This window comes from Poecile atricapillus, chromosome 3 (genome assembly GCF_030490865.1).
Source record: "Poecile atricapillus isolate bPoeAtr1 chromosome 3, bPoeAtr1.hap1, whole genome shotgun sequence".
Taxonomy (NCBI): domain Eukaryota; kingdom Metazoa; phylum Chordata; class Aves; order Passeriformes; family Paridae; genus Poecile; species Poecile atricapillus.
In genome coordinates, this window is record NC_081251.1 from 64,904,392 (window position 1) to 64,929,303 (window position 24,912).

Sequence of the window (24,912 nt, forward strand, 5' to 3'; positions counted from 1 at the left end):
GCTGTTTCCTCTCATCCTGTCAAAAAGTTACCGAGCAGGAGAGGCTGACCCCTACCTGCCTACACCCTCCTTTCAAGGTGTTGTGGAGATTGGTAAGGTCACCCCTGAGCTGCCTCATCTCCAGGCTGAACACCCCCAGCTCCTTCAGCTCTCCTTATCAGACTTGTGTTTCAGAGCCTTCACCACCTTTGTTATCCTTCTCCAGACTTGCTCCAGCACCTCAATGTCTGTCCTGAACTGAGGGGCCCAGGGCTGGACACAGGAGCTGAGGTGTGGCCTCACCTGTACAGAGAAAGAATTCAGTCTTCCAAACAGACAAATCCTGCGTGCAGCAGTAGATGGCAGCCATGTTCCACACAATAAACGAGAGCCCTCAGTTGAAGGAAAAAGAAAACCCAACTACACTGAAATTGCTGCTTTCCTAACACAACATAATTTTAATTTAAATAAAAGTGAAAGTTGCTTACTATGCAGTTTTAGGCTATCTTTATGCAGCTGTCACTTCTATACGCTCAGCTCACAGCCGTACCCCTTGTTAGCATTAGAATAGGTGGTTGAGATGCTTAATGCAGTATTTCCACCCCTCCGGTCCCAAGAGCTCTGCTTTGTTACAAACACGTGTCCCTCATTTCCTCAGCTTGCTAGCTGACAGATAGCTTAGGCATGAGTTGAGCTGGTAAACATCACTGCTGTGTGCACAAATCCTTCCAAAACCTGTGCTGGTCGGCAGGAGCAATAATCAGAAAGGCTCTAGTCCAAGCGTTTGAACAACTTATAAAAAGATATTTTCTACCAGAGAAAGTAGAATGTGAGCTATTTCCTCATGTGCAAAGGCAGGTAGCTTAAAACACTGAAAATATTCAAGGACTGCAGTTAATTTTTTTCTGTCTTTTAACTATTGAACCATTCCCTAGGCTCCACGCCATCAAGATTTTCTTCTACAAGTGAACACTTATTGACTAATAGAAGCATAGAGATGTTTCCATCTGAAATCCCTATATCATCATAAAGCCAAATGTGTTGCAGCTTTAGAAAAAGCATTTAGAATCCCAAGGTTCGTTTAAGATTGAAAAATTGGCAACATTAAAAATAAATAAAAGTAACCAAGGAGGTTGCAGTAATGAATGCAAAGGGAAAAGGCTCCCTCATATGGCATTTGGAAGGAAGAGGCAGTTAGCATGGAGGGTTTTCTGGAAGTTTAAAAGAGTAAAAGAAGCAAGAGGAGGGAAAGACACTGGTGCAAATGAAGATTTAGACATGGAGATTTAGAAAGAAATGTGAGAATTATGGGGAAAGAGAATATGAAGCAAGAACAGCACACAGTCTTCACCATGCTCACAAGAAAAGAGCTACAAGGACAATCCTGACTGGTGAAATATCCATCCCTGATGATGTATCCACATTGTTTGGTCAGGTTTCGCTGGCTGCCACCCATGTGCACCATGTTGCAATTTGGTAAGCAGATTCCCCATGTTATTACTGTTCCATGATCAGCTGCATCCTTACACAATGGCCACCAGTCTCTATTTGCCTCCCACCCCCCTCTCCTACTTAAATATTGTTTTAAATGTTCAGTGTGACGGTAAGTGCGTCTTCTTTTAAAGACTGGCAGCTGGATGCCTCAAAATACCACCTTCAGCCAATTTAACTTAAAAGGTTACTTCTCATTGTCAATAGTGATATAGTTAGTCTAACTTTTTAGACAGATTTTAGAAACAATTTTTTAACCGTTTCTAGTGCTTGTGAGAGTTCCGGCCTAAAGGTTACAAAAATCCCATTAACTTAAATACTTCTAATATCTCATTCAAATTTTTGTATCTCCAAGTTTCTTGAAATTCTTTAGGGTTTTTTTTAGAAACTCATAATTAAAGCATGCTGGACTCCTGAAAACTTTTTCCTGTTTCTCAGTGAAGAATTTACAATGAGTCTCCAATCTCTCACTCCTATATGTTATCCTGCAGTTAAATAAGAGGGCCTTAAAGGATTAATGAAATTTTACATCCATTTTAAACCCAGTCTTTGTGGAGATAGAGTTCAGATTATTCTATGAATTTCATCCACATAACCATAAACAAATTCAAAATGCAGATTCATCTAAAATAATTTTTCTCCTTCTACTGGACATGAATGGCCACAATACATGAAAAATATAAATTGGACACAGTTATGTTTAGATTTAATCTCTATGAATCAGGGTACATTTGAATTGTCTTTTTTGGTCTTGGACTGTGTTTACACTAGTTGGGTCAGCTAAGTCAAGCCTGTGGTATTTGTCATGTGCTGTTTGTAACTAATCAAAAATTGCATTTATGTTTGCAACTAATAAAGTTGGCAAACTCTTGGATGTTAAAATTATAATTACGGTTAATACCAGAGGTAAATGACTTATAGCTGTAGAAATATATAACAAAGAGAAGCTTGTTATTTCAACAAGTCTACAGCCAACTGCTTGTTCCAAGTTTTTGTCTGTTTTGTCTCTGAAAAAAAAGAGCTGGAACAGGATGGTACTGAATCATGATTATATACAAACCATCTGGTGTTAAAGATGTTAATTTCACAGCCCTTGATAAACAAGTGAACAAGGTAAGAGTACTTCTGATAACAAATGGGATGTTACTCCAGTTTATAAAAAGTCCTTGGAATTATCTCCTAATCAAACATGAAAACACAAGAGGTCCTATTGCCTGATTGTTTGCTTCAAAGAGCAGATTAAAAGATATATTTTCACTTCATAAAAGCATCAGTAATTTGTGTTTGTTATTCAACAGCATTTCAGTTTTTTTCCCAGTTTAGCAGTCAGCCTCACACACAGCCAAATCAGTAGAAAAACTACCTTGTATTTGGAATAGACATGGTGCTAATAACGAAGCAAACTTCACGAGTCAGTAATGCTAAGTGGAATAGCATGCTTCTTCCGTCTCCTTTCAGTCCATGACTTCCTTTTGCACTTGACAAACACGGGCTGTTCTTGAGAACAACAGAGACATATTGTTCTTGCTTCCTGTAAGGTGATGTAAGTGCAATGTTGAATGGATTAACACCAATTCTGCATTTTGTGGAAAACACCAAAATTTAGAAAAACACTTTGCCATTCAGACTGTAGCAAGAAACAATAACCTACTGTATCTGGCAGATGAGCAAATATTAACTTTTCCCTGTAAATTAGTCTATAGTTTGCTTGTCATCTTCCCACCCCATTTACCGATTTCTTATCAGCAGAAGCAAATGCCAAGCATATCTTGTTGGAAAAGGGGACTGCTCAACATAAAAGCAAACACAGCTACTGAAGCTACTGCAGTGAGTAATTTTTCTAATTATTCCAGAACTGATCCTCTGTCTACAGAAGTAATGGAAAACAATTATACAGGAGGAGGCTTTGTGCCAACAAGTGGATTAGTCTTAACATCAATTTTAACAGGAGGGGACCTATTGATACAACATATAAACAAGGCTAATGAATGCTATTTTTCCTTCTCTCTTGTACCTGTTCAATTGAAGCCCTTTAAAAAAAAAGACATTTAATAAATCATCCACTTTCATAATATTTATATCTAAAACCAGACTGCAGAAGTCTCAACATTGTTTCTTTTTCCAATCCATTTTGAATTCTGCAGATACACACTCTTGGACTGTAAATAATCTTTTTTTTTTCATATGATGGATTATTTCAAATGCCAAAGGATCTTTTCTTCTACAGCACACAAAGCTAGCACAGGTTTTGGATGTACGCTAGTTATTCCTACTAGTTTCCTTCTCCATGAAGAAATGCTTTTGGTAATTATCAAGCTTTTAAGTATTCTTGACAAGTAAATTGTAGGTGAATGCAAAAAACCGACATATTTAGTCAACATACAGAGGTAGTTTTCCAGTTTCTGAGTGCAGCACTTGCAAAGCGTCAGGCTGATCCTGCTCAACACAGCCAGCCATAAACCCTTCAGTGAACTTGAAGGCGTTTGGGAGCACAGAGCGAGGCGGGTTCAGGCGGCGGATAATAGTAGACAGCAAAGGCTAATGATTACTCAGTCCTGCCACCGCTCTCAACTCACTGCAAACACTCAGAGCATTTACTCCTGACAAGCTAGTTAGAACGTGCGTGCCATTAAAAACAAACAAGAAAAGCAGTAAATGATAAAATCTCTTTAGCAGGACCAGGTTCAGTGCACACGAAGGAAAGCAGCAAATGATAAAATCTCTTTAGTAGGACCAGGTTCAACGCACATGAAGGACCTGGCTTCTTGCAAACCTCAAGGCCCTCTGAAGGCTGCAGGGCGAGGTAGGGCTCCTGTAGTTTTAGCGGTGGGGAGACGCAGCCTGACCCCATAGATTTGAAGCGCGACCGAGGGCTCGTGTTAGGGGGGAGGATGTTACGAAATAAAGCCCCACAGGAGACGGCAGGGAAGGGCCGCCCTCGGTGCTCTCCAACAGCCGGTACTGCCGTCCCCTCCCGGGGCGCCCCGAGGCACGGGGCGGGGGCAGGCCGGGACTTCCCAAGGGGAGCGGAGGCCTTCCAGGCGGACAAACCCGTGAGGACACAACGTGACTCCGTTCCTCCGAGAGCTCCCACTCGGGACGCGGCCGGAACGCCGAGCAGGGGGGCGGAAAAGGTTATTTCTGCCCGGAGGCGGGGCCGGAGGAGGTGCCCGGTGCTGGAGCCGCCCCAGCCCGCGCTGCCAGTGGCTCCGCAGCTGTGGCTCGGCTGGAGCTGGGGCGCCGGAGAGCGATCCCACAAGTGGTTCCTCCCTGCGGCCGAGGAATTTCGCCCACAGAGTGAAGCGGCCGGAGGAAGAGCGGGGTGTTGGGGGTGGCAGGAGAAGGACGCCGGGCTGCCGGGGGTCGGCGAGCCGGGCAGTCCCTGCAGGTGCGGGGGAGAAGGGCGCGTCATGGTGCGGGTGGCAGGCACGGAGGGAGGCTGTGCTCGTCTCCCCGTCTCTGTCAGCCTTCTCTAGCGCCCGAGTGGGAATCCCTCGCTTCAGCCCGGCCGCCTCTCCCCTCCAGCAGCTCAGCGGGACCGCTCCGGGGCGGGCGGCGCAGTATGGCATCCGCCTAACCCCAGCCAGCGCAACAGAGCCCGGGGCTACTCCTTCGCCGCCGGGATGAGCGACAGCAGCGAGGGGATAGTCAGCCTGCCGGTGCCCGGCCCGCCCGGCGGCGGGACCCCCTGCGAGGAGGTACTGGGCAGGAGAGCTCCCGGGGCCGACACCGGCGCCCGCAGCCTCCCGCCCGACTTGGCTGCGCCGCCGCCCGCCGCTCTCTGGGCTGAGGACGCCGCCGCCGCCGCCTGCCCGAGCACCGCGGCGCGGGCCAAGGGTGGCGGCCGCCGGACCGCGGTCACCTACGTGATCAACGAGGCGAGCCAGGGGCCGCTGCTGGCGGCGGAGAGCGGCGCTCTGCAGAGCCTGCGGGAGGCGTGCGAGGCGGTGGGGGCCGCGCTGGAGACCCTGCACTTCGGCAAGCTGGACTTCGGCGAGACGGCGGTGCTGGACCGCTTCTACAACGCAGGTGAGAAGGGCTGCCCGGCCGGGGCTGATCATCACTCCACGGCACCGGCTCGGCCGGGGCTCGCCGTCACCGCCCCGGGTTCACCGCGGGGCGGCGGGAGCAGCTCCGGTCGCCGGCTCCTCCGGGCGCCGAGCCCCCGGTGCCCCCGGCTGCAGGAGCAGCAGGCACGGCGGGAGCGTGGGGAGGCAAAAGTGTGCCAGAGACCGCTTTTGTCCCCCGCGCTAATGAAGAAGAAACTCTTATATCAGCAAGCGTGCTGTGAATCGGCGCTTGTGACTGCTACCAGCGGGTTAAACGTTCCCTGGCTGTTTTCTCTCGGTGTCCTGAGTGCAGGGATGCAAATTTGTGCTAGTACGATGAATGCGAGCTGAAACAGACAGGAGCTGCGAGGCCAAGGGAGCTTCGAAAAGCAGATTTGACACCAGGCGCGTAGGGACAATTTCCTAGTGCTGACGCGGTATCTGGGATGCTGCAGGTGTTTGTGGTTGAAAGTTTGTGCTTTTGATATTGGTTGCATAAAATAAACACGATTGATGCGCTCGGACAAAGAGCACACCGACCGAGTTAATTGGCAAGAGTACCCAGGGCTGCATCCCCTCATCCCAGTTTTCCAGGTGTGTGGCGATAAAAGTACAGTACCTTCATTTGAAGGTGTGGTGGCCTGAGGTTTTGTGTTATGATGGCCCCGTTTGTAAAAATAATAACTAAAACTCTCCCCCATCTATTCATCTTACTGACAGATAAATAGTGTGAATGTAGAATAAAAATTTCCCCTGCTTGCTAGATTTTCAAAGGCTTCATACAAGTAAGGTTATAGTACTGAATTAATGGCTTTTTGCTTTAAAAAATATCAGAAGCAGGAAATTGACCTGACCTGCAATTTTAAGCTTATTGTAAGCTTTGGTGTAGTAGTTTTTGTAGTTTTATTGTAGGCTTTGCATTATATGAAATGCATGCTAAAAGGAAGCATTTAACGAGTTTTGTCAGATACTGTAGTTTCCTCCTCTCCTGGGGAGGGGTGAAGAAAAAGGGAAAGAAAACCCAAACAAACAAAAACCTCTACTGTGAACAGTTCTCACAAAAGGCTCTTCAGCACAGGCATGCAAATGCCTGTCACCTCTTTGAAACTTTGCAAGCTTTGCCTCATGGACTGCTGTTTTCAGTTCAGTGAGGTGGGCGATTCTTAAGCTGTGTGTTCAGTTTATTCCTTTTGCCCCATACAGAGCCACTTCCTTAAAAGTAACAATTTTCGGAAGTCAGAGGAGCTGTTCTCACAGGTGGAAATAGGAAGGCCATAAAGTTTAATTATAGCCCTTATATTCTCTGCATTTAACTCGGAGAGATTTCAAGCACCCTGACATCTCTTCATTCTAGGGCAGGTGAAACCTGAGAGTCTCTTTTGGTTGTGTTGTGGAAGCTGTCGCGTAGTGAGGCTCAGGAAGTTGAATTATCCCTGATGTTTTTGTGCCACTTACCCTGGTTAATTTTTAGACTCTGAGCTGTTCAATAGGCGGGTCTTGATAGTTCATGGACGCTTTTCTTGTAATGGGAGATTTGACTTGAAGTGGGCCCCTTTTAATTCTGGCAGTAGGCGTCTGGTTTATAGTGCTACATAACTGCATGCTTATGTAATATAATTTGCTTATTTCAGTGGCTTTTGTTGCAAACCAGAAAAAGTACTTTGTAATTCTGCTTTAGTAGTAAAGTCCAGAAACATTTAAAGAACTAGGACAGTTGATCACCTCCAGCGCCTGAACTGAAGAGATCTAGATGTAGAAGTTTGCATCTGCTCCACATGTACTCTGTACTGTCTGAGCTGACCAGTGATAAACCAGCTGCAATCTCAAAAACAGTTTTATGTTACTTATCTTGGGTCTAGTGGGATCTGTCAATTTTTCACACTCGTTTCTTTATCCTTAGTGCACTTTCTACAGTCTTACTATTTTTAGGAGTTAGTTGTTTACCAGGAGCTATAAGAGTGAAAAAAAAATCTCTCTCTGTTTGGGAACAACATTAAAGAGTAGAAGCTGTGTAGTAGAGGAATACAAATGGGGAACAGAGTAGGGAACAAAACCGAAATGGCCATGGAGGGTGTAGCTTTTGCACAGATATTTTAACTGCTTTAACAGGGTGGTGGGATAGAGCATTTGTAAGTGACCTAAACTCTGTCTCTCTTACCCTTCTTGTCCTTTGCTGTGTGCTTTCAGTGATCAAAGGTGATATTAGTGATATTAATTATAAAGAATATCTGCACATTGCACATTGTATTTTTTTAAATGTAATGTATTTATAGTAAAAGTAGCACAGCATGACTAAATATGAAATAAAAATTTAGCAGTGAAAGTGCTTCCAAATTACATGATAATTACGTGGTCATAATCAGGGTGTGAAGTCCTCCTGGATTCACTGAAAAGGCTAGCTAAGTTACCAGAGGAAGGAATGATGTGATTTCAGGAAGGTTTGGAAAATCAAACTTATAACTGTGTTTGTATGAAACAAAACAAAACATTTAACCTCTCAAATATTGTAATGCATGTAAATTAACTTGATTTATGAGAATAGACCTACAGTGTAGCATACCTGTACATCATTAAGGCTTCCCTTTTAGTGTCTTACTTTTTGCTTTGTATAACGTAGTATGAAGTCTTGGTGATTTTTGATGTATGTTTGCTTCATGCCTTTCACTGCTTCAAAGAGAACTTGAAGGAGTATTAACTAAAATATCTTAGATGAAAATACTCATCATCCGCTCTAAATGTAGATTAGCCTACTAATAATCTCCTGCCAGCTTCAGTCAACTATGGCCCTTAAATGCTGAGACATAATTAGCACTGCATATTTAGTGAGTAGGTGTCAGCTATGTATAATTGAACCATGCATGCACCAAATATTAAGAATGAGCCTAGTCTAGCATTTCTGATTGCATGGCTTAAATTCCACTTGATTTCAACAAAAAAATAATTTTTTCTTAAAGAGCAAATGAGCCCTGGAAACTGTTGTAGAAGTGTCTGACAAAAACAGAGACTTCAGTATTAATCACATTTTCTTCTGTTTAAAGAGGAAGGTGAAGAGAGGAAAATGTAGTTCAATTTCTTGCAAAACTTGATGTATCTGGATTTAATCAGCTGTCTTAAGGGCTCTTTTCCTTTATAGAGAGGATAGCTAGGGTTTTTTATTGTTGTTGTTTTTTGGTTTGTGGTGGGGTGGTGTTTTTTTTGTTGTTTGTTTTTTTTGTCTCCAGTAATTTTAAGCTGGTGCAGGTGAATTACAGATAGCTCCTAAATTCAGCTTTGTTTCTAAACACTTCAGGAGTATTTTAAGAGTTGGGCAATTAGAGATGTGCCCAAATGTATCTGAGACACGATTCTACAGTGCAGTAGGTAATCATAGTATTTTAAAAGTCACTGAAGCCGTTGATATTTGTAATTAAATGGCATTTTCTCTAAATTTTAATGACTAGATCTACATATCCTGTTGATTTTTCTTTAATTGCTCAGTTTCTTTTGGAAACAGCCATAAACAAGTGTAAAGTACTTAGAGTTTGTTTGGCTTAGGTAAGCATTCTTTTTTTTTCCCTATATTTTTTTTTGACAATTGAAATTAGAATGATTTTATTTCCAGCAGATCTTTACCTTGTCACTTTGTATTACATAAGTGGATCAATTACTGGCTGAACAGTGTTTGAGAGGAGCAAAAGAGGTGAAAGTATGGTAAAAGGAAAAAAAGTTGCATGAATCAGTAATTTAGATGAAATCAGCTCTTCATGGGAGGGAGGTGCTCTAAGTCAAGGTAATTTCTTCACAAATGTTTTTAGAATTAAACAGGGTTGTGTATGGTAATTTGCTAGATGCATAATATTGGGTATTCTGACTTTTAAATACAGTCTCAGAGGAACTTGTGAAAGATCACACAGTTACTGAGGATATGGGTTTTCTAATGTGTGCAGTCACTTGTTTTAGGTTGGTTCTCAAGATAAACAGCTTGACTGATGTGCTTTTCATATAAAACTGTCTTTCTAACTTTAATGTTGTCTTATACTGGGGAATTTCAATTTCATAAGCTTCTTATGCCCAAGTTTCATCCATCAATGGCCTTGAGGATAGATAGCATTTTCTACTAACACCATTGTGTGAGGCTATTGAGATAATTCTTCAGAACAGCAATGATCGATGAAAATACAGTTCATCCAAATAAGAGATGATAAAACAGGTTTAATATATTATCTTTATTTCCGGTATTCAGCATTCTTTCTTTCAGAATTCATGCAGGCTTGGGCTTGAGATTGGCATGTTGGCTTACTGGGCTTAGAAACATAGAGTGCAACTTTCTTGGGAAGACTCTTGATACAAAAAATGACAATAAGTTCACTTACATGAAGGTGAATTTTACTTCAAAGATGTTCTACACCTAAGTTGTTTCTGCAGATTCTACAGAACATTTGTGGGTTAGAAACATTTACAGGCACACAGAAACGCTGTAAAGCAGTGCCAGGCCTCAACAGCATTCTTGTGGTTTCTTCCTCTAAATATGATACATTCTAGGATGATATTTTTTTCAAGTGAGTTATGCCTTTTATATAAGTTTCCTGAAGTTCATGATTGTGACAGACTAACTCAGACTTTCACCTTAAACCCAAAGGAGGTCATATTCTATTCAAAACTGATGTTCTCGTTTCTAGAAGTTGATGTAAATATTTTCCGTGGTAAAAACAATCATGTATCCTACCATGCTAGCTGTTTGTAGGAAAAAAAAAATCTCTAGCAGAGAAAGTAATCACAAGCTTTATTCTATTTTACATTGTCTCTCAGAACAATTAGGTGTTTTTCACTGCCTTTTTCTTGATGCCTCCTGATTAATATTTTTTAGTTTCACTGACAGTTTTGTCAGACACTTGAAATACTGCACATACTTTCTGTGATTATGCAACACTTACATTCACATCTTATTTTGCTTCTTTTTGACACCCTTCTCCCCCCATTCCCCAGGTGCTGCTGTGCCCCCACTACTGTTTCTATAGCATCATGACTGGAGAATCAAATTATAGTTCTTATTAGTGAGCAGGAAATATTATCATGATGCATTATTCTTGTCTGATTTCAGAGTCCAGGACAACTACTGAAAAAATAAAAAGAGGTTTAGTCCCACTGTCAGTGGAAATCATGTTGAAAAATTCTATGTTTCAGCAGCGATGATGCAAGTGATGAGTTGGAGCAAGAGATGCCAAATAAGTTAATAATGGTGTGCAGACTTGATCTTATGGCTGTCTTGAGAGTATGACTATAATCATGTCACGGACGCAAAGTATTATGAGTACAAAATCTTTGTGTCAGAATGTGTAGCACATATTGCAATGTTTAGGTGGGGTGGATTATTAAGATTCTTTTGATTCTGCATATTGATTTCAGACTCTCTTAGAAAGCAGTATTAGAAACCTAACCCAAATGCACGGCATATCTTCGACACAGAAGGGTATTTAATTCTAAAGCACCTGAATGTCATCTACATCTACAACAGAAATTATGAGTCTGGAAAAAAACTGTAATCCTGATACAAAATTTGTGTGTTCATGGTGCTAGTGGAGAACTTCTGAATTTATGAAGAAATTGTGGGATTTGAAACAACGTATTTCCATTGCTGGACCAGCTGTAAATTTGTATAACTTGATTCCAGTATTGGTACTGTATTGCACTACTCTCATCAGGCTATAGGTGACTGGAAAACTAATATTCCATCAGTTTCTGTCTGAAGCAGGAGTAGCACAGCAGATACACCCACTCCATGTATGTGGGCTGTGAGACCTGGGTTCTCTTACAGACTCTATCAATGGCCTGTGACAGTAGATTGTAGCTCTGCTGTGCAGAAGGAGCTTCCCAAGGCCTCTCCCAGAGCTGAGAGGTTTATGCAGCATATGCCATGGGTGTGAATTACCAGCCATGTCTGTAACATAAATAACATTAAGGATATGCTCCTGCAGTGCTTATTTACTGAAGTGTTATCAGTGAGACAGCTGACTAGAGAGTCCACATGAAGGCTTTTGTTGGATTATTTATAAGTTTCTGGAAGTTAGTAGAAGTTAGACTTCTGAAATGGTACTTTCTCTTTTGCACTTCAGTGCATCACAGTGATAGTTTAGAAATACTTCATGGTATTTGAAGTGGTGGGAGGAAAGCAAGTTATGAAGTTATTAGGGTCTGTTAAAACATAGTAAAGATGTAAAACTTGTGAGGCATCTGTATGAGCAGACATCATCTAAGTATGTTCCCCAATGGAGAAAATGCTAAATGGAACTAGATGAATACTTTTAGAGTAATGCAGAAGAAAGCTTGTGACTGATTTTTCTGCAGTTTGCATTTCTGTAGCTCTGAACAGGATGTGTCATAAAGAAATTACTCTTGACTTTGCTGCAGTCATGATAATAATTTGGCTTCTCTTTTTAGTAGCTTTCCAAAGTAAAGAAGCACAATACAAAAAGCTGTAAATGTAGCAAGTGACAACAGCTGAAACAAGTTGTGTTAAGGCCTAAAGGTTCAAGTGAAAAGTAGAAAAGGCCTTATATATAAATGCTTTAGCACCATTGTCCTCAGTAAACTTCACCTTCTGTTACATCTTAAATGAAATTAGGTTAAGCAAGCGAAGATTTCAATTTTATGGCAGTTTGTTTTATTTTGTCTCTATATAGACGAGCTGAGTTTTGAGTGTATTCTGTGGTGCTGATCATTTAAAACTTGTTCCTCTCTTGCCTCAGTGCCTTTGGAGCAGTCTGTATTTGGAATTGCTGTATTTGCATGCATAGGTAACCAGCAAGTTTATTTGTAAGTTAAACCCAAAGGAATTAAAAAACCTGAGTGTCTCTATAGTGGCAGGGATTTTGCAAGTCTGTGTTTAATAAAATGGAAGTTATTGCTGGGATTCACATCTTTCGTTGTAGGCTGCCTGCTTTAGATTTTCCCGAAACATCCACTGTCCACAGTGGTCTCCTACCACTTCTTCAGTATGGCTTCTCTAGGGGTTTATACTCAGCAGTACAGACACACTCAAAGTACAGCATTTGTTAGAATGAGATAAACATCTGTAGCAGTCAGCAAAGTCATCTCATACCACAGAACATGTGTGTGTGACAGATGACAGAAGAATGTGTTTTGACAATTGGGAGATTTTTTGCTAATTACTGATGGGTAGATTTCTGTAAGAGGTTTGTGATTGTTTGTGTTCCAAGAGAACATGAACCTCAGGCTGAGCTTGACATACAAGCACAAGCTGCTTTTTTGGTTGATATTACTTTTTTCCTCTGAGACCAAATTTATGCCTTAGGTGATGCAGATAAAATATTTCAGTTATGAAGAGCTGCTGATCAACTATTAAGAGGAGCATGCAGGAGTTGAATTCTCTTCTAAATCATGTCTGCCTATATTCATAAACATTGGAATGAGTTTAGATGCAGCGTGAGGCTTAAAGATTTCCCACAGTCTGAATAATTTGAAGCCAGTGGGAATCAGTGCTCTTTCAATTCCCACAAGAAATGTATGTTTTGATTTAAGAGCTAGACACCCTTGTAAAAATTTGGCTCTGCATTTCTCCCTTACTGTAATAAAGCAAATGAGTTGCTCTGGGACTTGCTTGCTGATTGTGTCAGTGGGTGTCTCTTGCAGAGAGTGCACTCTGGGTGAGTAAGCAGCTGGTGCTTTCAGTGGTGAAGTCAGGTTTTCATCGATATCTCCAAAGAAGTGTTATCTGTACCTCTTGCAGAATTTATCTGGTTTTCTTCCCCTTCACACAATACTTGTCTGATACAGTTTTAATGCTGGTTTCATTACAGTATTTCTGGGTTATTAGAGGCCTATAGATGGAGGGACCTGCAATCTGTGAACTGTGAAGATGCAGGTTAAACTTCTGGTAGAAGTCTGTTGTGGAGTGTGCATAAGTCACCTGACTGTAGCACAGGAAGCCCTGGATGTGACCAAGGAAGACTCAATGATACAAGAATGGTACTGGAAATAAAGGAACAGTTGTACCACTGTAGGAATTAATTTATGGTTCTGAAGTGGGGCCCCTCCTGCTTGGGATAAATTTATTCAGTTATGTTGACACAGTAGCAAAGTGCTTCATTTAACTCCACCATAGAGGCACACCCAGAAGATTAAATACTCTTACTTCCACTGCTCCACCTTCAATACGATTTTTGCAGCTATGCATACTTTTGAAAGCATTATAGTACTGGCTTTTCTTTATAGAAGAATGTATCTAAAGAGAAACACACTAGATGTATACCATAATTCTATGTTTTATTTGTTTCTTACTGATTTTCAAGACAATATCTCAGATTAGGTTTCTTGACCTTCCTCCAGGATCCTTATAGCTGATTTGAGTGAAAATGGATTGACTTTAATCTCAGTGTACACATACTGACTATTGGTTATGCTTACAATTATGTAGCATGATAATGCAAGCCAGGTTTTTGGTTGTGTGCTGCATCCTGTTGCAGCTCTTGCCATCAGTGTAAGTGACATGTGGCATTCGTGGAGAAGGGCAGAAGCCTCTTGAATGTCTTTCATATCACCAGAACCTCGTCTTCCAGATCACAGTTGGAAATTAGAAGTTTTTGCCAGGCAGTTGGTGTGAAGAACAAAGAATCCCTCTGAATCTCCTTGGGAGTAGGATTTTGTCAGTTCTGAACATTGTCATCATTCCTGGGTCAAGTGCAGTTACAAAAGGCTCAGTGACACCATCCTGATCACTTTCACAAGAAGTGATTGTTACCTGTGTAAATAAGCTGAAGTCCTGTGTATTTATATTCCCTGAGATCCATTTCGATTTTTGTTTTCTGCAGAACTGAATTTCAATGTTACTTCATATGAAAACAAATATACTTTCTTTGATACTTAGTCCTTCAATACTTAATCTCTTACAGGGATTTTCAGTGACCTTGCAAATCATTCAAGTTGCTGTGCACAAACAATTTTCTTTTGCTTATTACGTTGAAACTTATTTTGGGAGGTAAAGTTCCCTGATTAACTCATTCAATACTTGTATATTATTTACATTTCAAGACTGTGACAATTCTAATTTCCACAACTATTTTTATGATTGCATGTTAATTAGAAGAGGAACAGAATTTCTTATAGAGGGCTTTTTTTTTGTTGGTTTTTGGTTTTTTTTTATGGTTTTTTGTTTTTGTTTTTTACATTTTTGGTTTTCTTTTTAGTTGTTCTTTTTGAGGGGGGCAGGGTTTGATATTGTGCTTGGTTGTTCTAGTTTCCTTTTTTGTCTTTCAGGGTTCTTATTCTTTTGGGAATTTTCCTGATGTATTAACCATGTATTAACTGTGTATAGTGAATGTGGCACATATGAAGCATGGCAGACATTGCAGGGCAAGCCAGAAGAATAAGTAGCCATTCCAAAATGTCCTGTACAGCTATATTATTATGACACCAATGCTATTAACTTTGACGAAGTGCTGAGGTCTTGCAGCAGTGCCCAATTCTGGTCTGTTCTTGAGGGATTATGGTATTTCTTAACCCTACATCACAGTGAGCAGAGGTGGTTTGGTTTCCTTCTACTTGCTGCCACAGGCCAGAGGCAGCATGTGGGTACCCTGACTTACTACAGCCATAGAAGGCCACCTCCAGTGGTGAAGAAAGTACTTCATCAACCTCTCAGCATGAGGAAGGAAGCCCTTTGGCCTCAGGTAGAGCTGAAGACTCATGGTGGATGCTTGGTTCTGGACAAGCCTTTTAGGCTGGAGCCTCTATGGGCAGCACTGTCCAGAGCTGAGACTGTGATCCAGCCTAGCTGTGCTAGCAGCTTTTTGCTGGACCAGTCTTAGGGTGTATTGCAGAATGCTCTGTTTGCAGATGAGAAGTGTCTCAGGCTGGATTTAGCAGCCACTCAAAGAGCTTGTATTGAATATTTACTCAAATATACTTAATTCATTGAGGCTTACTAACACCAGAAGTTTGTGAAGGCCTTTAAGTGTGAAGTGGATTTAACATGGTTTAAGTACTTCAACACATTTGGGTGTGTTTCACAATTCTGAGGTACACGGAGAATGTCTTAAAAGTATGTGTTCTAAAAGCATGCCGCAAAATAAACAAGAAAATGAGGATTCTTGCCACTAATTCTGTTACCAGAAACCATGATCTCCCTTTTCCAGCTGATGCAAGAAAGCCAAAATGCAATAAAAGCACTTGGAAAATGGACTGAACTAAACTGGGAGCTTTTGCAGCAAGCCCTGCCAAATGGGTGTGAACTGGAAAATTTCCAGTCCATTTTGTTGCTTAACTGCTTGCATTTTGGTCTCTGTTCTGCAGTGTCCCAGAAGTGTGTCTGCTTTGAATGATCAGTCTGTTGACAACCTGATACTTGTCCCTGTATCCTCTCTGTTCAAGTACTTTAGTAGTAGCTTCAGTTGAAAAATTTCCTGGTAGGCAGATTTACCAAACCTTAGTGAATTTCAGTTTATGCTGTGGCTGGTTGCAAACTAGCAGATGCCTGTTTTCAAGATTTAATTCAATTCATAGGAACTTATATATTCCTTATCCATTATGAATTGAAGATACTGATTCACAGAGACAGAGCTGGCATTGTTCAACATGGAGAAGAGAAGACTTCAGGGAGAACTCATTGTGGCCCTTCTGTACCTTAAGGGGGCTTATAGAAAGGAGGGAGATTTTTTTTTATATGAGCAGATAGTGACAGGAAAAGGTGTTTTAAACTGAAATGGTTTTAAGCTGAAAGGTTAAAATGTGTTTTCAAACTGAAAGGGGACAGGTTTTGAGTACATGTTAAGAAGAAATTCTTTACCCAGCAGGTGGTGAAGCACTGGAACAGATTGCCCAAAGGTTGTGGATGTCCTATCCCTGTAAGTGTTCAAGACCACTTTGGATGGGCCCTGAGCAACCTGATCTAGTGAGTGGCATCCCTGCCCAAGGCAGCAGGGTTGGAATTAGGTGAGCTTTGATTTCCCTTCCAACCCAAACCATTCTATGATTCTGTGATTTAGAGCTACTGCCGTAGTAATGTCAAGTACTTTTGCAATAAAACTGTCTCAGACTTCTAATACTGAAAGACCTAGTTGACATGGCACATTTTCAAATAATTCTTAATGCCAACAAATAAATAGAAGCAAGATGACAGGTACTGCAATATGCATATCAATATCAGAAAAGAGAATTACCCTCCTGCTGAGAGTATACTGCTGCCTCTAGCTGCGGTGCTAAATAGGGTAAGAAGGTCATAAAATACGTTTTTCTGTGCACTTACTCTCATTAAGTAGAACTGCTGGAATAGTTGAGTATATTGTATCCTTTGAGATGCAGTCCCACGGCAGCTTAGAGTGGAGGAGAAACTGGACTAACATGCTTTTCCCTGGTGCTGCTTTTAGTGTTCAGAGAATTACATGATGAGGTAGGTCATGAAGCTAGCCTGATTGCTAACTCACTCCTTTATTTCCTTCTGGTTTGCTTTCTGTTGAGTAAGTTCTGTGAGCTGAGCACACATTCCAGAGGACTGACCAAAAGCAGGACTGCAGCAACCAGTGTTGAGATTGTCTAAAGGTGTGGTTTCACGTTATTCTTGATCTTGTCTCCTTGTGGGTTGCCTCATATCATTTCCTCTTCCGGTCAGGGTGGCTAAGGAGTGTATTTTATGCTGACTGTGCCAGCTGATTGTGCTCTCAGTCTGATGTTTTCCAGATACCTTCAGTTTACAGGAAGGTTTGAAAGCATTCTTTTGAGTTTTGCTGTGTATTACAACAAAAACTTGAGGACTTCTCATCATGTGAAAGTTCAATGATTCTGCCACCTGAATTGAAATTTTGACGACATCTTTACTAGCAAATGAGTATTTGTGTTGTCGTATCCCACTCTTAAAGGGAGCACCCCAGATTTGTAGGTGCTTGTGGTCAAAAGGAATGACAAAAGAGGATCTGCAAAAGCTTACAGAGTTTCATTAGGTTATACACTTGTCATGAAAATTGGTATGGTAGCCCATTGTCTCCCAGTGTAACCAACAGTACTGGGATTTGAATAAAGGGGCAGAAAAGGAAGGGAGAGATGGGTTAAAGAGGGTGAAAGAGCTAAAAAGGAAGAGAGATCAGCAGTCCTGGCTCCAGCGTTGATCCAGCTGATGGTGTGGCCAAGGTCCTGAGATGCACACACACCTGGGCTTTGTGGGGGTACCTTTTTATACATAAGTTTTCTCTGTTCTGGAGATCAGTTTCTCACTTTCTATGCAAATTAGTTATCATGCTCAGTCTGTTCTTTTAGACCTTTCTGGAAATGAGTCAGAGGGCTTTGGAGATCTTTGGTGGTCTTGAGCCCCCCCTATAGACCATGTCTGCTTCTTGACCTCATTCACACACTGTACTGTGTTGTGCTTATCTCTAGGAGCCAGAACAAGGAGGCTTGTCCCGGAAAAGTGCTGCCCTACCTCTATATGGCCCCCTTCTCCAGCCACATCCTGTTTTTTCTCACAACAATCCTTGGTTGGCTACACAGTTATCTGGCTAGTGGTGTTTGGAGACATACACATTAAGTCCCCTTATCTTCTAGGCTTCTACACATGGATAGCAGAGTTCAGCGGCCTATGCTGTTAAGCTGTTATCACTTCTGGTGTGCTTTTGGTCTGTGCCAATGAGTAGAGCCTCAGTAGCATTCCCAGTGGCCTGTCTGAAGATATCAACCTGAGGCGAGGAGAATTTAAGACTGATGTAAAACCATTCCAAGCCACTTGATCCTGATGCGGAAGTGGGACCATGTTTAATTGGTCAGCATTGCTATTCTGATTTCCTAGTTTAGGTGTAATGAGTGTGCTTTGAAGCTTTTGTTCAGAGCTGAGGAAGTGCAGTTGCAGTGTCATCTCTATTCAAGAAGGTGGATTAAAGATACTGCATTTGTGAATGCACAATTTCAGCAGATATATTAGCTTCCAAATTCACAGTCTTTCTTGAGGCCCTTAAACTGAATGAAGGACAGTGAGTAGCTATTGCAAGTCTTAGACCTCAGTGGTCATTCAGAAAATAACTTGCTAATATGTGCTCTTTGTTGAAAAATAGTCTTTCAGATTCACCATATAGAACTGGACTGCAAGTGCAGCATTTGTGCGTCTTTTCCAGCATGGATCATAGGTTTCTTTGTATCTGCAGGAAATATACAAAATGTCATGACTGAATGTGTTGTAAAAATTTTGCTTTCCATCTTAATAGATTTTATTTTTTAGTCAAACTCTAACACAACTTTTTTGATAAAAGATATAATATTTTTCAGTTATTAATTTCTGCTTGAATGTATCTGCCCTGCAGTTATATTGAAAACCTTCAGTGTGGTAAATGAAGAAGGCTGACTGCAAAAGAAACAAATTAAATTTCAGGGCCTAATTTTTGGTTTATGCTATTATAAATTACTTGGTCTATGCTGGCAAAGTTGGTTCCTAGAGCTTGTGGTTTAATTTGCTGGCCTTTATATCCAGGTATTTTTGGCTAAATCTCTGTGAAAGAGTGGTTAGTCTGCTAAAAATGAATGCATGAGTAGGTGGTGGCTGTTGTCACTTATTTTCACCAGTGTCTCAAGTGTTTCTTCATCATAAATGTTTCTTTTTCTTTTCTATAGAAGATGAAGAGCCTGAAGCATGAGAATTTACATGTTTTAACTGAGCTAGGTCTCCTACCAGTTGTGTGGGTTATTTAGTTTGTGTAAACTGAGGATCTGTTTTGATGGCAATTATTCATATTTACATCTGTGTAGCTTTCCTGTTCACATCAAAAAGTGCTGTAGGAAAAAAAAAATCTGTTTTTAGCATAAATTGCTGTTATCTTTACCATTTCAGCACTGCAGGTTGAATAGCGGTTGAAGCCATGTTGAATATTGCAGTGGGATCATGTATACCTAGTTGTTTTAGTTAATTGATACTAGAACACTTGGAATACTAACTGAATTCCAGAAGTTATGTGGAATGAAAACATTTTTACCTGTACATAGAATACAGAAGGAATAGGAACATAAGATTAAGCAAGTCACTGATTTTATATGCAAATGGTTATTCTTGCCACTTTAGCTTAACTAACATATGCCAGTCATTAAAGTTTATCATGCCCCACTGGAATTGATGAATTCATAAGGTTCTTCTAGTAACATTTCCTTGGTTCAGTTGTGGGCTAGCTAGCATGAGGTTTTGCTGTCTACTGTGATTTAAAACATATAGGTAATGGATTAGTTTGTAGAGTATTTTCTCAAGCAAAATGTTTCTTTGTGTTTCTGTTTTGTAGTCCTTGTTCTTACTCAAAAATCTGATGCACTTAAAACCTCATTTGTAGTGCTAGTTCTACTTCAAAAGTGCTGCTGGTACAAAATATTTTTTTCTGTACATGGAGTTCAGCATTGTCCTAGCTTGGTGAATGTCCATATATAAATAATTCAGAATTGAATTCAGCATTTACAGTGTTCCAAGTGCTTTATCTTGAAGTCTTTTATCATGCTTCTGCCAGCTGTGATGCTGGCCATTCCCCTTTGTGGGTAATGTGCTTACTTAAGGATTTCATCTATAGAGGCTAAAGCACTTTATGGAGGGAACAGATAGACATCTCATCATTTTAAAGAGAATGAAACCAGAAGGATGAAGAGTAAATGGCTTGCTTGACGTGTGGCAGTAGACTGTAGCTAAAGGTGAGGAGAGAACCCAGCTTTCCTGAGTTTGTGAGCTGCTGGGTAGATCAGATGCACTGCCATTGTGATCACTGGTGATTTAGATATGACTCATTTCAGTTAAGAAGACAAGAACCTCGATGGTAGTTAACATAAAATCTGAAATTTAAAACACCCTTACACAGTGGTTGGATATTAAATTGTACTGCAGTATTTCTATATTAGTGCTTTAGCCATATAAAAGTAGTTTTTGGTACTGGAATCATCCACAGAGATGGGTTGCCTTTGGAAGTAAAGTTTGAGCATCTCGTATTAATACAGAGAGTGACAAGCAACAATAATCCAAGGCTGTTCTTTTTGCTGTAAAACTGAATTGATTTGGAATGGAATCATAGCTATCACAGGCCACCTGGAGTTACCATTGACAAAGCCGAACGCTTATCAGATCTGGTTTTCGTTTTGCAACGATTAGCAGCAATCATGTCAAGTGTTAAAGAATTTAACTCAGATGAGTCATATCCGTTTTCTGTTAGGGATGCAAGAGTGCAGTTACTTGTGAGGACGGGCAGTCTGTGCTGCCTTAGAGGCAGATGGTGGTGGTGTGAGCAGTAGTATTTTCTGTATTAATTTGCAAATTAGTAGTTGCTTCTCAGGAATTTTGAGTGTGATTTTTCCAGTAACTTAAATACCAAGTTACTACTTATGTGCACACGTGTGGTTATTTTGGTAGAGAACTAGTGTGGGAGGTTTTGTCCTCCTTAACAGGAATAATTTGTGTATCACCTCCTCTCCCCTTTCTTTACTGATACTTTCACTGTTACTCTGACAGTCTTGAAAGGTGAAGGGTAGTTCTGTGATCTGTGCTCCAGTAAGCTAAAGCAAAGAGTCATAGCTCAAATTGTGAAATTAATTTCAAGCTTGGTCTGTGCAAAAGGGATATGCATTTAAGCAAAATAAAGCAGCCCGGATGAATCTGGGTCTGTCTGAACTTTTATCCTAGACTTGTGTAATTGCTGTCCTTGGGAGCCGGTGAGAGATGATGTTTACGAAAGGACCGCCGTGCCCCACTTTCTTGTACTTGGCAACAATACTGTAATCTTGTAACTTGTATATCTGCAACTGTAGACAAGGCTGGAAGTTTGCTTCTTTCTGCTGGAGATAAACTCCTTGTCCTTGCTACGTTTTAATAGGGTCCTTTAAATTTTTATAAGTATTTGAGGCTTTTGTGTTACAGGGCAAGATTACCTGAATCTGTGCTGTGGAGTGCTTTGCAAAACAGGACAGTGATTCCAGCTCTATCTTTTGTGAATTTTTGCAACAGAAGAAAATTATAGTGCCATGTGCAGTCTTAGTGACATGTGTCTGGTTTGATGGGGAGTTGCTTTTTTAAGTCTTGGAATATTCCAAATTTATTCTCATCTTTGAATTTAAGCCTTTATTTTCTGTGTGGAGTTGATACTTTTTTGCATTGTTTTTGGTGGAGCCCAGGGATCTTTCAAATTAGGTTTAATCAGGTGTGTTTTGTTTATACTGCACTTCATCTGTGTTGACTGAAGTAAATTGATTTGTGTGGTTGAGTGTTTTTTTTCCTGCTAAATTGCAAGGAAGGCTGCATGTAAATGTTGTTCTTGTGACTTACAGATTACTAAGGTCTGACCAAGCCCTGCGAAGGTTGTCCTACCTGCTTTCAAAAGTTCATGTTTGACTTGAGAAGCCTTAGTAGTAGTAGTACATGGAAAAAGCAGCTTAACTGTAATTCTACAGCTTGCTTTGTTAAAAGAAAGTGGTGGTGGTTTCTTTTTTCATTTGTTTTTTAAAGTAAGAGCTGGAAATGGATAAGGTATATGAGGTATGTAAGCAGATACTGATATGTCATTCTGTTTTTTCAAGGATTTCTTTGAAATAAAACGTAAATAGACCTTGTAAGGTGCAGATGAGTAGGAAAAGTAGACATAATCTTTTGAATTTAAATGACAAATATTTAGGACATTAGAAATAGACAATAAATAATAATAAATTCATGTGCTAGCAATGATAAATTCATTGCTGTGTTCTTAGGGAAGGAACATGCATTGCTACCCAGAAATCTGTGAGCAAGGAAACAGTTGATAAACTAGTGCATAGACGGGTTTATTTTGGGAAATATCGGTCAGTGCAGTCACTAGACCAATTTTAAAATAAAATGAATAGGCAGAGATACAGAATGACCAAATGCTTCAGGGTTTGCTTATTTTTTTAGTCTATTAGGGTGTGTAACAGGTTAGAGGTGTTGTAAATTACTGAAAACCTCAAAGAGGTAATAAACTTCTCAGGAAAAAAAGGAAAAACTGGAAGAGTTATTTGCTGTATAACTGTGATGTGGCATATCTTTACCACATGCATCTCTGCTCATCACATTTGGAAAACTGAATTTGGGTCTTTACGGAAGACACAGACAGGGGGAAAACCAGATTATCAGAATCATTCATGGAATTGTTTCCATGCAGGTGGAGACTGACTACATAGGTTCTTTTCAGAAGAAAAACAAAGGGAAAGGTGGTGTAATCTAAATGGAAAGGGAACATTGATTAAGGAGTAATAACTCATTTTTTATTTTTTAACTCTTATCTGTAAGCAGCTTCAGAAGAAGCAAAAAGAAGCACTTTTCCATACAAGCCCATAGTTAGTCTTCAAAAGGACTAACATTCCTGAGGGATGGGTTTATTAAGACCTGTTATATATTGTGTACCCATGAAATGACTGGGAAACTCTTCAGGCTGTTGAATTTCCAGATGCTTTAGAATGTACTATGTGGATCTGTAGTTGCTTTTTCTTTTCCTTTTTGCAAAGATTTGTGTGCTTTTTTAAGAGACGATGGTGTTTTTTATCAGAAAACATGGCACGTGAAATTCCAAAGCCTTCAGGTAATTAGTTTTCTCAGTGCCCTTCTGTTCATGAGAAAACATTGGACACAGCAGTGAAAATGCTACAGTGTAGAAATTTTTTGTGGAGAGGGTGGTGAGAACCAGGAGTGGCAGGCATATTTTTTGATTATTATGAAATTTGGGGTCTAAAATTCTTAAGTGCTGTATTATTTATGAAAAATAGGGTTTTTGGGTTTTTTTAGAATGGAAATATTTCCATGACTAAATAAAGACATTTAATAATTGTGTTTGTTTAGATCTCTTAGAAAAATTCTGATTCCAAATTTTCAGAAGCTTAGGAGGATTCTGATTTTTTACAGACATTCCAGATACTGTTCATCATGCCAGGAAAATTAATCCACAAACACCAGAGGTTTATGTCCAAAAAGGACACAGAGGAGTCCTTTTACTTTATTCAAATAAAGGGAGAGGGGCATTCCCCTGGGGTCTCTCAAATTTTTGGAGGGCGCAGCCTCCTTTTTTTCCTAATTTCCCAGCCGCATGTCCCTTTCTCTCTTTCCCCATAGGCTGAGGGACTTGAGAGGTACAGACTTCCCGGAATGCCTGATACCTGGGATACCCCCATCCCCCCTCCAGTGCATAATCCCCTTCTTAATTCTTAACCCCTGTGGAATTTTATGGTGTTTCCCCAGTGTGTCTCTTTCACCTTTCAGTGGAATCCATCCCATTGTTTCTGTTACCTCTCAGTGATAGTTTCATCTTATCAGCAGACCCACAGCCTGTTTGTAAAGACAAACCTGTCAATCCTCTCAATCCCATCTCTTTTAATTTTTAATAATTGTCTTTACAAACTTTAGCTATTATTGACTTAATTTCTTTTTCTTGGGTCTTTTTTGGCTTTGCAGTTATTTGCAGTGGTATCACTTTCTGCCCTTTTGTAGCCATCTCTGGATCAATAGGCATGGCTACTACCTGCATCCTTTTGATCACGTTGAATGAGTTGTACTAGGCAAGGGGTCTTGCATGGTAAAAAAGATTAGAGTTGCTGTCGCTATATTGGGAATGGCGAGAAGAACGACACAGACTCTTGTGAGTTGAACAGGAGAGTTCTTCCTTTCTCTTCTTAAGGTTTATTACTTCAGATCTTCTTTTATAGACCAATATGTGAAAGTACAGAAAAGTAAAACTCTTATTGGTTAGTGAACTAACACATCACCATCATTGGTCAGTGGGGTACACCACCCCTCGACCTTCTCTTGCAAGAAAACAAGGAACAGACAAACAGCACCTGTAAGGCTGTTTTCTGTCTCTGAGGATTGTTTTAATTCCTCCTTATGATTTCCCAGTCCACTTTCTCAGGCGAGACTGAGAAAGTTATGTGGCCTGCTATTCCACAGGCACTGTGCTCCCTGCTTCATAGTTACCAACCATAAGTTGCTACAACACATAAGAGGAAAAAAGCATTTGTTTAACTCATAGTCTATCAGGTAACCATGAAAACATGTCCTGTTCCCATCCTTTCCATGTTTGGACTGGTACATGAGCTAACTTTTTTATTCTTTTTATTACCTGTTTTACTACTTTTCCGTTGTCATCTATTTGCAAGCAGCAGTTTGAGTCATTTAATTTTTCACACACTCCCCCTGAATACCATCTGATGTTGAAATATTGTATCTCTTATCTGAGTAAACTGGTCAGCAAGAAGAACTGGTCAAGAGCTGTTGCCTTACTTTTGGGTGTTCCCTCTAGCCAGGGATGCATCAATGAACCGCTTTTCTCATATATTTTGACTCTTGATTTCCCTGAACTTGCAGTAACAGAACAATGGTCTAATATACTCCACATAATATATCTCTGACCAGTTTGGAGGTAACCTGCGGTAAGCATATTGGCTACAAATCCAGTAATTCTCC

General features: G+C 40.5%; 2 protein-coding genes across 2 annotated transcripts in view; one reads left to right on the forward strand and one right to left on the reverse strand.

Annotated features, from left to right (window-relative positions):
- Window positions 1-5,005, reverse strand: part of PEX7 (peroxisomal biogenesis factor 7) — a 50,696-nt gene extending 45,691 nt beyond the window's left edge. The window contains exon 1 of the mRNA XM_058836638.1: window positions 4,219-5,005. Coding sequence (XP_058692621.1) covers window positions 4,219-4,882 — 664 coding nt within the window. The 5' untranslated portion in view covers window positions 4,883-5,005. The remainder of the gene's footprint in view (window positions 1-4,218) is intronic.
- Window positions 5,006-5,063: 58 nt separating this feature from the next.
- MAP3K5 (mitogen-activated protein kinase kinase kinase 5) overlaps window positions 5,064-24,912 on the forward strand; it is a 104,062-nt gene continuing 84,213 nt past the window's right edge. The window contains exon 1 of the mRNA XM_058836631.1: window positions 5,064-5,499. Coding sequence (XP_058692614.1) covers window positions 5,094-5,499 — 406 coding nt within the window. The 5' untranslated portion in view covers window positions 5,064-5,093. The remainder of the gene's footprint in view (window positions 5,500-24,912) is intronic.